The sequence below is a fragment of the Psammomys obesus genome, unplaced genomic scaffold (assembly GCF_907164565.1).
Source record: "Psammomys obesus unplaced genomic scaffold, mPsaObe1.curated_primary_1811, whole genome shotgun sequence".
Classification (NCBI taxonomy): Eukaryota; Metazoa; Chordata; class Mammalia; order Rodentia; family Muridae; genus Psammomys; species Psammomys obesus.
Window position 1 is genome coordinate 22,749,628 of NW_026596069.1, and position 13,218 is coordinate 22,762,845.

Consider the following 13,218-nt stretch of genomic DNA (forward strand, 5'->3'; position numbering starts at 1 on the left):
GTTAGGTGTTCTTGTGAGCCACCACGCGGATGCTGGACCAAACCCAGGTCCTCTGCAAGAGCAGCGCATGCCCATCACTGCCATGCTATCTCTCCAGCCTCGAGTAAAAGTTATTTTTATTCAGAACCACAAACCACATGTCCAGATCCAGCTGTGATCCAGGTGAGGCTCACAGGCATGGGAATTCCTATATCACAGTCCTTCACATCCGACTCCCAGCTGCTTTTGTTTCAATGGAGAGGACATGTGTTGAGTGAGACACGGAGACAACTAAGGATAAGGTCCAGAGTGATGCTCATGCAGGAATTCCCACCAGCCCTAAAGATTTGATTGAGTTCATTTTTCAGTGTTGATACCAACCGGGAAATAAATGTGAAATGATGAATTAAAAGAATAAAATAAGTGTCCATGCAAGGGACAGGTCCTCTGACCCAAAGACTTCCTCACAGAGAACATGGTTAGAAATGAATGCCTTTGGGTCAACCAAATATTCTGTCAAACTTCAAACACCTGTGAGAACACCCAGACTGGGCCCAGTGCCAGCCACTTCTTATTGGGACTTGAGGGACTCCACCATATTGTTCATATTTTATGAACAATGAAGATCTCCACTAAAGGAACCGAGCTGGGACTGATGAAGGTAAGGGCTTGCAGAAAATGTTGAGTCTGGTTCTCAGCACCCACGTTCTGCGGCTCACAACCCCCTGTGGCTCATGCCCTCCTCTGGGCTCTGGTACCTGCGCCCACATGTGTCATACCTCCCCACAACATACACATAACATACAATGAGTCTTTTTAACAAGCCTAGTATGGTGGTGTACGCCCTTAACCCAGGTACTTAGAGGCAAAGGCAGGTGGAGAGCTATGAATTAAAGGTCAGTCTGATCTGCATAATGAACCCCAGGTTAACCAGGGCTGCAGAGTGCAACCCCATCTCAGAAAGAAGAGAAAGGAACTGAATTGGTGTGTGGGGGCAGAACGGGGGAAATGTGGGGTGTCTTGAAGTCCTGTTTGGTGAAGGCAGCTTCACTGGGGAGAATCCGGTCAGGCAAAAGCATGATTAGGGCCAACCTGCAGACTGATCCAGATTCCCTATCTAGTTCCCATCTACCAAGCACAAGTCCTGAGAGACCCTGACTATCAGCTCATCTCTCTCTGATTTTTATCTACCTAAAAGCAGCTTGAGGAAAACAGCTTCAAGGAGAAGTTCTGAGGATAAAAACTGCTCAATGACTCTACACGTTTGGCTATAAATATTGCATTAAGTCCTACAGGTAAACAAATAATGTACACATTTCTTACTCTGCCGTGAAGGCAGGATAGATGGGTACAGCAAACATGAGTGGAGGAAAAGAGACAGAAAAGCTAAACACCGCTGAAGCGCATCCTTTACAGAGTGATTCAGGATTTTAAAAGGCACCGCCCCAAGGCCCCAACACCAAGCAGGGAGATGTGACGCATGACTGCTCCTATGGCATTTAGGAGGCTGAAGCAGCGGGACTGAGAGCGTAGACCACCATGAGCCCCACAGCTGGGACTCTGTTAGAGGGAGGAGGGAGGAGAGGGAAGGAGAAAGGGGGGGAGATGAAGGGAAGGGGCAAGGGAAGGAGAAGAATGCCAGCCATTTTGGAGTCTTCACAACACAGTATCTTCCACAAACAGCATTAAAGAAAAATGCCCTCTGGGTTTTAATATAGTCTAATACCGCTTAAGAAATTTCCTTCTATCTATGAAAAGCCTCTAGAGACAAATATTATCTTTCTTCAATTTTTTTCATTTTCTGATTTAGTGGCCAAATTAAAGTAGCAATGTACTATGAAATCAAAGCACATGCTTATTAGTTAAAATCTTGCCCTATCCTAGATTCCAAGCCTAGCCTCCAAGCCAGTACTCTGGAGAAAATGAGTCCTTGTAAAGAAATTTTAATCCAGCAACATGGCTACTCTGCTGGAATAAAGATACACCTTTCATCCCAGGAGACAAAGGCAAGCAGATCTCTGAGTTCAAGGCCAGCCTGGTATAAAGCAAGTTTCAGGTAAAGAAACTCTTGGGTCCAGGCATGGTGGTACACAGCTTTAGTCCCGTCACTTAAGAGACACGGCAGGCAGATCTCTGGGTTCTGTTCAGGCAGTTTGATTGAGAGTGAGCTGAGAGGCAGTGCAGTGGATTTTGGTTCGTGGTAGTGCAGTTCAGGGGATTTGGAGGCAGTTTTATTGGGAGTGTTTTTAGACACAAGTTGAAAAGAGGACAAACTAGACACAGGTGTGGACAGAATGAGCCAGAGAATGAGGGGGATCCAGAAGATTAGAACAGATTGCTAGAGTTAGTTTGAGGACAAGCAGAGCAATTCAGTCAGAGGCTGGGAAAAGCCAGATTGAATCAGTCAGCTAGGAGAGGAGTTTTGAGCCAGAACAGCTGAGTTGAACCAGCCAGCCAGAGTTCAGAAGGAACTAGAAAGGGTGAGCTTTAAGCAGTAAGTCTCAGAGGCTGAAAACATTCTACACTTAGATTAGATTGTATGGAGGGTAGAGGCTTCCAGGAGTAGGTCTAGGTTAGTAGAAATACAGGTCTCCTGCAATGAGCTGTGGTCCTCTGACTATCTACCTGGACCGAGGTCATTGGGACATATCCTCTCCAGCTAAACTCAGGGAATACCAGGGGATCAAATCCAAACCGCAGGTCTCTTCCGTTAGGTCCAGTGCCCTCTTCAGCCTCATGCTTCATGTGGTGCAAATCCGGGAAATAGTAGTTATTTTCAGGCCTTTATAAATCACAAGGAAATGGACACAAGAAGTTAGGCTTGTCAGTGATCTGAATGTCCTTTTTTTTTCTCTCTCTCTCTTTTTTAATTTTTATTTTATTTTATTTTTAATTACACTTTATTTACTTTGTATCCCCCCCTCTAGTTCCCTCCCTCCTCCCCTCCCAATTCCTCCTTTCCTCCCCCTTCTCCATGCATGCCCCTCCGCAAGTCCATTGGTAGGGGAGGGTTTCTTTTTCTTCCTTCTGATCCTAGTCTGTTAGGTTTCATCAGGAGTGGCTGCACTGTCTTCCTCTATGGCCTGGTAGGGCGGCTCCCCCCTCAGGGGGAGGTGATCAAAGAGCAGGCCAATCAGATTATGTCAGAAGCAGTCCCTGTTCCCATTACTATGGAACCCACTTGGACACTGAACTGCCATGGGGAATGTCCTTTTTCAAATAGAGGCTGCTGGAGAAACGCTGCCAACTAAGCCCATCTAATAAGAACAGAGGAAAGTTGCCGTCCATTCTTGCGCTAAACAATTGCTTTCATTCAGAGAAATGTTGGCACAGAGTACTTCCATCACCCGCCCATCCTAAATCGAGGAAGCCCTAAATCGAGGAAGTCACCTAGCACAAGTTAGGAGGTCCCCAACGGAACCCTGTTGTGTTTTAATGGCTGCCAACAATTAATAAAATCAAACAGACGCTCCGTCACTCAGTCCTTCACACCCTCATACTCACATAGTTTGCAAACACCAGTAGGTATGTGGTATCGCTGTTGCTAAGCACGGTAATATAATACTGTATATGTCAGACACGTGTACTTTTTAGTATATTTTCGTGTGTTTGTTTTTGCGTGTGGGTGCACGTGTGCGTGTGTGCATGCATGCTCACAGACAAGCGTGTGGAGGTCAGAGGACAGCCTGCTAGGGTTGGTTCTCTCCTCCTGTGGGCCCTGAGGATTATTAAACTTGGGTGGCTGGGCTTGGCAACAGGCACCTTTACGGGCTGAGACATTTATAGGCTAATGGATGGATTCCTTTGACAAGTCCAATTGTGGCAGTCACAGAAAAGGTTAAAAACAAACAAAAACAATGCCATGTGATCCACACTCAAACTACTTAAGAGTTCTTCAAACCAATATTCATGCTGATCTGGTGAGAAGCAGAAACACTTAGTGGACTGAAAGACATAAAGATCAGTCGATGGGAATGAAAGCCATGCCCTGTACCCTGGAATAAAGATTGTATTCCATCACAGGATTTACAAAGATCCATAGGAGTGCTTGTCCCCAGAGCCTCAGCAATTCCTCCAGAAATCCATTCTAAAGAACGGATGCAAACATGCCGTGAACAGTGACAATTTGGAAGCAACATGAGTGAACCAAAATTATAAAGGAAATAAATTATAAACTATTTTATAGGCATATAGGTATTTGAGGACTTTTTAATGTATTAAGAAATGCTTATGGTTATACAATTGAAGAAACTGATTTATGAATTTGCAAGAAAACGCTAAATTTTATTTGTAAGCAAAATTATACCAAAAATCTCCTACAAGGTGACCTTACCGTGGGACAGTGAGGATTTTTCTTTACCTTTTTATTTGTATGAGTTTGTTGAAATTTCTAAAATGAATATATATTTATGAACACAAAAACTAGTTAGGAAACACACCGAATGACTTCAAAACCTATAATGAATGTTTGGGAATATTTAGGACACAAGGTCTGTGCATCTGGACAGAGTGGCTCCGCCACCCCACATTGCCAGCTTAACACAGTCTTTTGCAGTTTTCGTTGACTATCGTCAGAAAGGCTGTATTCTAAATTTCAACATATAGTCCTGTCTGCTAAAATGAGAAAAGTCAGTGTCTTTATCTGCAGATAGGTAAGGAATGTGGTTCTGTTGGGTTGTGTTATTTTGTCCTGTGCTTCTGCATGTACCTTCTGCCGGAATGCCCAGCCACAAGGACCAGTGACAGAGAGTGAGGAAGAGCACAGCCGGGCGGCCCTGACATTTAGAATCCAGTGTGGGAGACACCGGGGACAGTCCCAGCCAACAGCGTTCAGAAAGAACTGCCTCAAAGAATGTTTTGGTTGATCTGTGACGAAGCAGGTAAAGAAGGTGTCTGAGCCTTTGAGAACTTTGACTTTCTCACAGTTTCAGCATGTGACTGAGAGCCAAAGAGTTCAGATTTCAATTTCTCCTCCTTCCACGGAAGAAACTCGTACAGTAGGATCATCACACCCAGAGACACATGAGCTCATATACCTGCCCTGCCCCGATTTGCCCCTCCTGCTCTGTTCCTGGCTTCCTTTCTAGTTGCCTCTGTTTCAAAACATTCCCCACCCGCCTCATTCTAATTCACCTGACTTCTCCACTCCCTCACTCCAGGGACGCAAACAGGAACTAAGTAGCATTGGTCCAGAAGCCTGGGCAGCTGTGGGGTGCCCCCTGATTCTTTTCTCCCAGAATGGAGCTGGCTCTGTGTTTGGCCGATCTGTGCTGTGGCTTATAGAGCTGCTTCAGCTCCCAGCAGGCGCAGTGTGCACTGTTTTTGTTCTGTTTTTTAAAAATGATTGATTGATTGATTTTACTGGCTTCTTCCACCTGTTTACTTCAAGCCTGAGGACTTTGGGGTGCAGGGGGTTTCGTATCTCCTATTCTAATTAGCTCACGGTCACATGCCCGGGTTCCATGTGACCCGGGCAGCTTCATCTACCTCCTTAGGATTCCTACAGCCAGGAGACTGAGACGGCCTCGGTGTGACATGAGTGCGTAGAGAAACTCCCCGAAGACTCACCTCTGGCACTCTTTCCCCACAACGTGCTCTCGGCACTGGCACACTCCCGAAGGCCCACTACACATGGTGGTGAGCGCTCCACCGATGTCACACTGACACCCTAGAAGTCAGGAAACAGCTGGGGTTACCACCAAACTATCTCCTCAACAGATGTTTCCCTCCCATGAGAAGACAGCCGTGATGTTCCCAGCACTGCGGTGGGCTGCTTTCTTTCCTCTGCCCTCTCTTATATCAGGCATGGCTGTCCCGAACAAGAGTGGCCTGTCCTCTCAAAGGCCTGCCTCTAATTTCAGGATGTGTGACTACAGGCCAGTGGGTGGGTAGGCTGCTGTCCAGGGAGGTAATAGTAGCCCGGTATCTAAACATGGGTAAGTAGCCTGGGAAGAGGGATCGGTCAGTGAAGTGCGTCCCACACAGACGTGGAAAGACTGACAGCACACACCTGTATTCTCACAGCTGAGGGGGCAGAGACAGGAGGATACCTGGGACCTACTGATTTGGGCTAGCCAAATTAGCAAGCTCTGGGTTCGGTACAGACCCTGACTCAAAAATAAAGTGGAGATCAACTGAGTGGTACCTGACTTGAACCTCTGGCCCCTGTACACAGAGACACACACACACATGAACATGAACACACACACACACAAACCAGAACTGCTGTAAAGTATGTACATAAGAAGTAGCCTTATGGGCCACCCTCTTCTGAAATTTCATTATTTAACACAGCCCTATATCTAAGTATCTGGCTTTTTAGATAACATAAAGCAGAGACAGACTGACTGACTGACTGATTCTTGGTCTTAGTCAATATTAGCACATGTCCTCCATCCCACAGATACACAGTTTAGAAATGACCCAGCAGTGTTCTGGTGGAAGAGAACTGGAAACAGCACTGGTTTAGATTCATTGCAAGTGTCAACTGACTATTTGGCCGAGCTCTCGAGACAGCATGTCCGGGCTGCGTCCTTGAAAGTCAGCTGCACTCAAGGCAGGGCCCCGGCAGCCTTTGTCCCTTAGCACTTTGCTTGCCCAAGCTCCGCCGTGCGTATTCACCTTGACAGCCAAAGTAACTGCTCTTCTCCAAAGAGAAATACCCATCTTGGCAGGTGTCACAGGCGTCCCCAGTCACATGGGCTTTGCAGCTGCAATCGCCATCTTCCTGCAGAACAACGAGCCAGACAGCAGCGTTTGAGACCTAGGGTTTAGCCTGGGAACAGGCTCATCATGCAGTAGGAAGCCTTGTAGCCAGGACGGGGAAAGTATGCCCGTGGTCGGATGACCAGCGAAGGTCAGCCCCCTTCCCCAGAAAGCCTGCCATCAACCGCTGCCGCACCCTACAACCATCACATGAAAACTGGCCATTACCTGTCCACACTCTCCAATTCCGCTCACTGTCCCCGCCTCACGGCACTGGCATTCTGTGAAGAGAAAAGAGAGTGTCTGTGGGCCGGGGCCTACATGAGAACAGTTCCCCAGCCCTGGGGACAGTGCATGCCTACAATACAACTTTCGCGGTTGGACTTTCCTGTGGCCTAAAGCAACATTCAGCCTGCACTGCTGGGCCTAAGTCTGAAGTTACTAGAGCAAGTCAATCAATACAATCCATCTGGAGTAATGCCCAGCTTTTGGCTACTCCAGCACAGAGTTTACGAAGGTTTCCAGTGTCAAGGTCACTATTGATGTGCCTGTATAAAAATAGACTCTACCCTAAAGATAGTCATTTTGCTTAGACCTTTCGTTCTGTGTTTTTACTTGTCATCTTTGGATTTAATAACTGCACAAAACGAAGGTGCAATATACGTGCATGTCATTGTTATAATATGTGCATTCAAATTAATCCAGAAAGAGTGGTTTATCAAAACAGAGAGGCCAAAGGCACTCATCAAGTGGCTGCCTCTGAAAATAGCAAAATTCACACAGAAACAGTGTAGATGCCTCTTTGTCTAAAAATGACAGAAGTTTCTGTCCTGCACGAAGCATTATGCAGCATGTTGAACCAATCAAATTGATTTAACAAAAAGGCTCCCTTTTTTTTTGATAACATAAAAGAGGGTATTTATTAGAATGGCTTCCAGAGTGTGGTGTGATCCCAGTGGCCCAATGGTGGCTGTGTCCCAACAGACAGGCCAAGAACCAAGTGGCTGTTCATGCTAGGACTGCATATCTTAGCACTTCCAATCTGGTGCTGGAGTTCCAGGGGATTCAAAATGGCTGTCTTAACAAGACCCACCAGATCAACCTGGCAGGGCTCTCATGGGCTCACAGAGAGAGACGGAAGCAGCCAGCATGCATGAGGCCTGCACAAGGTCCTCTGCGTGTAAGTTGTGGCCATTAGATTGGTATTCTTGTGAGACTCCTAACAGCATGAGTGGGCATATCTGAATCTTTTGCCTGCTCTTAGGACTCTTTTCCTCCTGTTGAGTTGCCTTGGCCAGCCTCGATATGAGGGCTTTTGCTTTGTCTTCTTGAATCTTGTTTTGTTCTGTCTGGCTGTTGTCTCTTGGAGGCCTGCTCTTTTCTGAAGAGGAAATGAAGGAGGAATGGGGGTGGGGATGTGGATTGGGGAAGCTAGAAGGAGTGAAGGGAGGGGAAACTCGTTGCAAATGCACTGTATGAGAGAAGAATCTATTTTCAATCAAAAGAGAAAAAAAGTGCTGTTTTGTCTATGTGGGCACCGAGAAGGCAAAAAATGAAGACGTGAGGACCCTGAAAGATGTGTTGGTATGCAACAGCTCACCTGAACATCCGCTGGGGTTTTCTTTGGCCAGATTCCAATATAATGGTTTGCAGACACTGCATGTGGGACTTGTGACATGGAGCTTGCACTGGCAATAACCCTGAAATGAAAATCAAACTGAAGTTTGGCGTCTTGAAATTCAGACCTGTTTCAAACATGTGTTTTTAAGCAAAGCTTTGTCACCAAAATTAATTTTGGCCATGAAAGATAAGTCAAGGGATTCATTAAAGTCCATAATTACTTTAAAGAGTCTTTTGACCTAAAAAAAAATAGTTTATTTTTATTTGATGCATTTGAGTGTTTTACCTGCATGTATGTATGTGTACCATGTGTGTGCCTGGTGCCCAAGGAAGCCAGAAAGAAGGAGGCACCTGGTCCCCTTAAACTGGAGTTAAGGATGTCTGTAAGTCACCATGTGGGTGCTGGAAACTGACCCTGAGTCCTCTGAAAGAGCAGTAAGTGCTCTTAACTACTGGGCCGTCTCTCCAGCCCCTGAATGTTTCAGCACATGCTTGCATTATACATGAATAACTTATGCATGAGGTTAAATGCACTCAGAAAATGTAGAGAAAGGAAACTCTAAAGATCTCTCTTGTTTAAAACATTGTGCTACCTGACAAGATGACTCAGTCACTAAAGTTCTTGCCTTGTAGGTGTGAGGGCCCAAATTTGATCCCCAGAACCCACATCTTAAAAGCCAGGCATGACGGTAAGTGGTCCCAGTGCTGGGAGGTGGAAAGAGGCAGGCCTGCAGGGCTCGTTGGCCAGCAGCCTGGCCTACTTGGTGAACTACGAGCCAATGAGAGACCTTACTCAAAAAGATGGTGGATGATCCCTCAGGAATGACATCTGAGGCCTTTTAGCCTCCAAATATATATTATTTATTGAAAAATTTGAGCGTCTCAAAGAGAAGACCAGTGCTTATCTGTGAGTGTTTTTGTGAGATATCCAACTCCTGCCTGCCCTCAGTGTCACCAAGCCTCACAGCAGGAACAACAGAACCTCAGAGCTCAAGATGTGAGGCCACAGAGAGAGAGAAGTCTCAAGGGTCTTAGGAAATTGTTCAAAGCACCACAGTATGTGCTCGGAATAAAATAGAGACCGTGTGACAGTTTTCTGAATGGCTAGATTTATTTAACAAGTTCTTGGCCATGGTAGAGCCTTGATGGTTCTCCATAATGGGACACCCTCACAGCAATCTCCGGGAAGAGCTAATTCCAGGGCTCTGGAATACAAGTGCAAAGTAAGTTTATTCTTTTGTTTAAGACAAAAAAAATATAAAATCCATATGCATCTTGCATTTAGAGCCATGGCTGAGGCTGCCCTCTTGAAGCAGTTTGGATCTGCCCTTATGTTAATTTCAGGAAGTTTCTACATGGTTAGTCTTGACCCTTTACACAGATCACCTACTTACCAAGCTGGAGTCAGCGGTCCCAGCTGGGTCACAAACACCGCTGGACCCTGTATATGATTCAGAAATGTTACAAATGTCTGTCTGATGTTTTGGATACTTCAAAAAAAAATTTTTTTTTCTGAGATGGGTTTTCTCTGAGTAGCCTTGGCTGTCCTAAACTCGATTTGTAGGCCTTGAACTCACCTGCCCCCGACTCCCGAGTGCTGGGATTAAAGGCATGCACCACCACAGTCAGCTTCAATTTTTTAAAATATTGCTTTTTTAAGAAAAGTGCATCCACATTTCAGCTTTTGAGAGCTGAGTAACAAAGACTGTGTCACTCATGCTAAGGCATGCCAGGTGACCTTCATGACACTTGCTCATTCTGACCCCATATAACCCAATAACTGCCCAGCCCAGGAACACAACTTCCTCTTTTGTTTAACGTTTTTTATAGTTTATTTTTAGTATATATATGAGAATCACATGCACTATATCTCTACCATATTCTTTCCCCTCCCTGAGCTCCTCCCAGACCCTCCCTACCACCCTGCAAAGCTTCCTTTCCAATGGCAATGGTTAGACTGAAATATTGAGCATCTTTACAACTGTCCAGAAGGGGGTGATATTGCACCTCTTTTTAAATATAAATAGAAAAAAGATCATATTGTCTATTCAGAAGACGTTACAGAATTACTAACTTCATTTTGTAACCGAGAGATAATGGCTTATCATCACCTTGCACTAAAGTTCTTGGTGAGGCCAGCTGGTGTGCTTTCCCGCCCTCACCTGCAGAGACCGTGGCTGAGCACTTGGAATGTCTTGGTGTCATCCTATAACAGGCTGGTTGAGCCCACTTCTGAGGCTGGCTTTCGTCATTGGGACGTATGCATAAGGGGATCACAAAGCCCTACAAACTGTCCCTCGTTTTTTTGCCTGTGTTTCCTCTTTGTTAATGTTGTCTTTGTTTCTCATTGTGTCCCCTCTCTCCCTCCTCACCCTCGGCCCCATCCTTCTCCAGTAGCCCGCACCTCCCTTTCTCTCCTTTTGTCTCCCACACTGACCATGCAGAGGCCTGGGCTCCTCCCAGCAAGGACAGGGTCACTCTCCAGCTCTGGTATAGGCATGGCTGCTCTGCCTCTACCACCACATTCACCGGCCTGAGGCTCACACGGGGAACCGCAGGCTTTCTCAGGACAAGTCCTGTCAGTGCTGCCTGCAGTTTCTACCCTCCAGAAAACCTGGTCCGAGGAATTCTGATTAAGAAGACTCTGGAAAATGTACCCTGATCTTTTTCCTGGTCCTGCCCAGTTCTGTATCAGCAGGAAGAAGGAGATTCCCACAGCAACTGTAATCTTCTGTTGGGAAGTCTGGGCCAGTCTCCCACAAACTGCCTCCCTCAGGGGCACAAGAGAGCTCTGAAATCACCAGGCTGGAACTACTGGGAACCCTAAGGTGGCCCACTCTAAGGGACTTGGGGAAATGCGGGCAGAACACTGAATTGGTCCCTTTCAGCCCACAACAACGATCCTATGCCACCCCCATCACCACTGAAAGTCACCACGAAGAGAAGGCATGCTGGTGCATGGGACGGGCATCACACAACTGCAAGGGCAAACTCCATGGGGTTGCTTTCACCACGATAATGCAGAGACGTGATGCATGAACTCAGAAACCCAGGTTTCTTTGTTTTTATTTTTATTTGTTTTTACGAATGAGAATTTAAATTGTTCTCAATAGGCACCAACTGTCTCTGAGGTCAAGAGTGACCTACCTGCTTTCAATGAAGTTGGCCTGGGTTCTGAACCAAGTATTTAGGATGGCTAGAGTCAAATTAGGGAAGACTGATCAAGCCTCCTCTCCCAGAGGCTGGCAGCACCCACTCAGCTGAGAGCTATGCCTCCAGCAGGCTGCTGGGCTCCTTACCTTGGCAGTAGGGAAAGTCATAGGCTCCCGAGAGACACCTGTCACACTGCTTTCCTGCTATTCCAGGCAGGCATTCACACTGGCCAGTCAGTGGGTCGCAGGGTACCGGATAGGATCCAATGGTGGAGCACTGGCAAGCTGTGTGAGAGAGCCTGATCAGACTCAGGCATGAGGTACAGAGTACACAGGGCAGCGACCTAGGCAGCACCCCCAGACTGGCCAGAAAGACAAATTCAAGTTCCAGATTCAGGCCTTTGACTGAGCTGAGCCTCAGTTTCCCCTCCTTTACATGGGGCTGACCCTGTCATCTACTTGGTAGGGACCAAGGATCACCTGACAGGTAAATGATGTCCCTCCCAGGTGGGACCTATGATGCTAGTCTTATTGCTCTTGTCAGTTTGTGTTCAGCATGACTGGTGGAAAAGGGGTGCTTTGGGGGAAGAGTGCTTCTCATGTTCAACAGTGGCTCTCAGAGGAGGAGGAGGAAGGAAGGAAGAGTAAGTGCCAATGCCTCGTCCAGCTAGGATCAAACATGCTATTCCAGTCTGGGCCAGCCTGTACGTGTCCTCAGTTTTCCCCTGCTCTATTCATATTCACTTTCTCGGTCTAGTGTAGTGGAGCAGTTGGGGAAAGAGTTACACGGGCAGAGCTGGGTATGCGGGGAAAAGCCATCCCAGCATCTCCACCCTATCCCACCACCTCTGTCTACATAAGCAGGCAAGCAGGCACAGGCAAATGAGGGTTCCGGCCTCTCCCCTCCTCGCTCCCTTCCCACCAGATCGGTTCCTGTGTCTGTATGTAGAAACCCTCACGGGCCCACAGGTGCTCAGTGTCACTCCTCTTTGCACTGTGAAGATCGTGCTCCTGAGAGAGGTAACATCTACTACCAAGAGCCTCCAGTCTTCACAAGATCTGGAAAGAACTGGAGAGATCATCTTACTGAATTCCACAATTACACAGGAAAGGTCAGGAGTTAAAAGGGATTCTTTAAGTTACTCAGTTAGTCTATGAGGCAAAGGGCTCCTCCCCACGCCCTACCAGGGGGTCAGATACATTTGGGTCCAAACATCAGCCGTGCCACTAAACATGCACACACTCACGTAGGAGTGAGTTACTTAGCCTCTTTAGGCCTCAGTTTGTCCTTCTGTAAACTGGAGTTGATAACAAACCTATCCCCTGAGGTCATTACAGAATTACCAGTCGTGAAACATGGAAATCACTGAGCTCAGTGCTTGGCATAGGGAGTCCCTCAGTGTTTGCCCTGCCATTACTATTCCCATCTCCCCAAATGCATGCAGGGATGCCCCTTTGGCCATTCCATGCTGGACTGATGGGCACCAGTGAACTAGCACTTCTGACTGTCAAGTTTGTGAAGTACTCAGTGAAAATTTAACTATATATACAGTAAAAAATTAATTGTGCATGCACGCATGTGTGTGTGTGTGTGTGTGAGAGAGAGAGAGAGCCTCATTTGCAAGGTCCCCAAATTTCCATGCTAGTTGGAACCATGGAGAAGGAATTGTCCATAGGTAAAGTCTGCTATCTGCTGTGTATAGACAGCCTTGGGATCTGTGTCTGATGTTGTGTATAAACAGCCTTGGGATCTGTGTCTGAT

General features: G+C 46.7%; 1 protein-coding gene across 1 annotated transcript in view; it reads right to left on the minus strand.

The window, feature by feature from the left end:
• Positions 1–13,218, minus strand: part of Lama3 (laminin subunit alpha 3) — a 207,385-nt gene that overhangs the window by 115,723 nt on the left and 78,444 nt on the right. Inside the window, exons 13-19 of the mRNA XM_055625584.1 lie at positions 11,604–11,741; positions 9,699–9,745; positions 8,285–8,384; positions 6,913–6,965; positions 6,601–6,706; positions 5,548–5,647; positions 2,605–2,761 (exon numbers count right to left, since the gene is read on the minus strand). Coding sequence (XP_055481559.1) covers positions 2,605–2,761; positions 5,548–5,647; positions 6,601–6,706; positions 6,913–6,965; positions 8,285–8,384; positions 9,699–9,745; positions 11,604–11,741 — 701 coding nt within the window. The remainder of the gene's footprint in view (positions 1–2,604; positions 2,762–5,547; positions 5,648–6,600; positions 6,707–6,912; positions 6,966–8,284; positions 8,385–9,698; positions 9,746–11,603; positions 11,742–13,218) is intronic.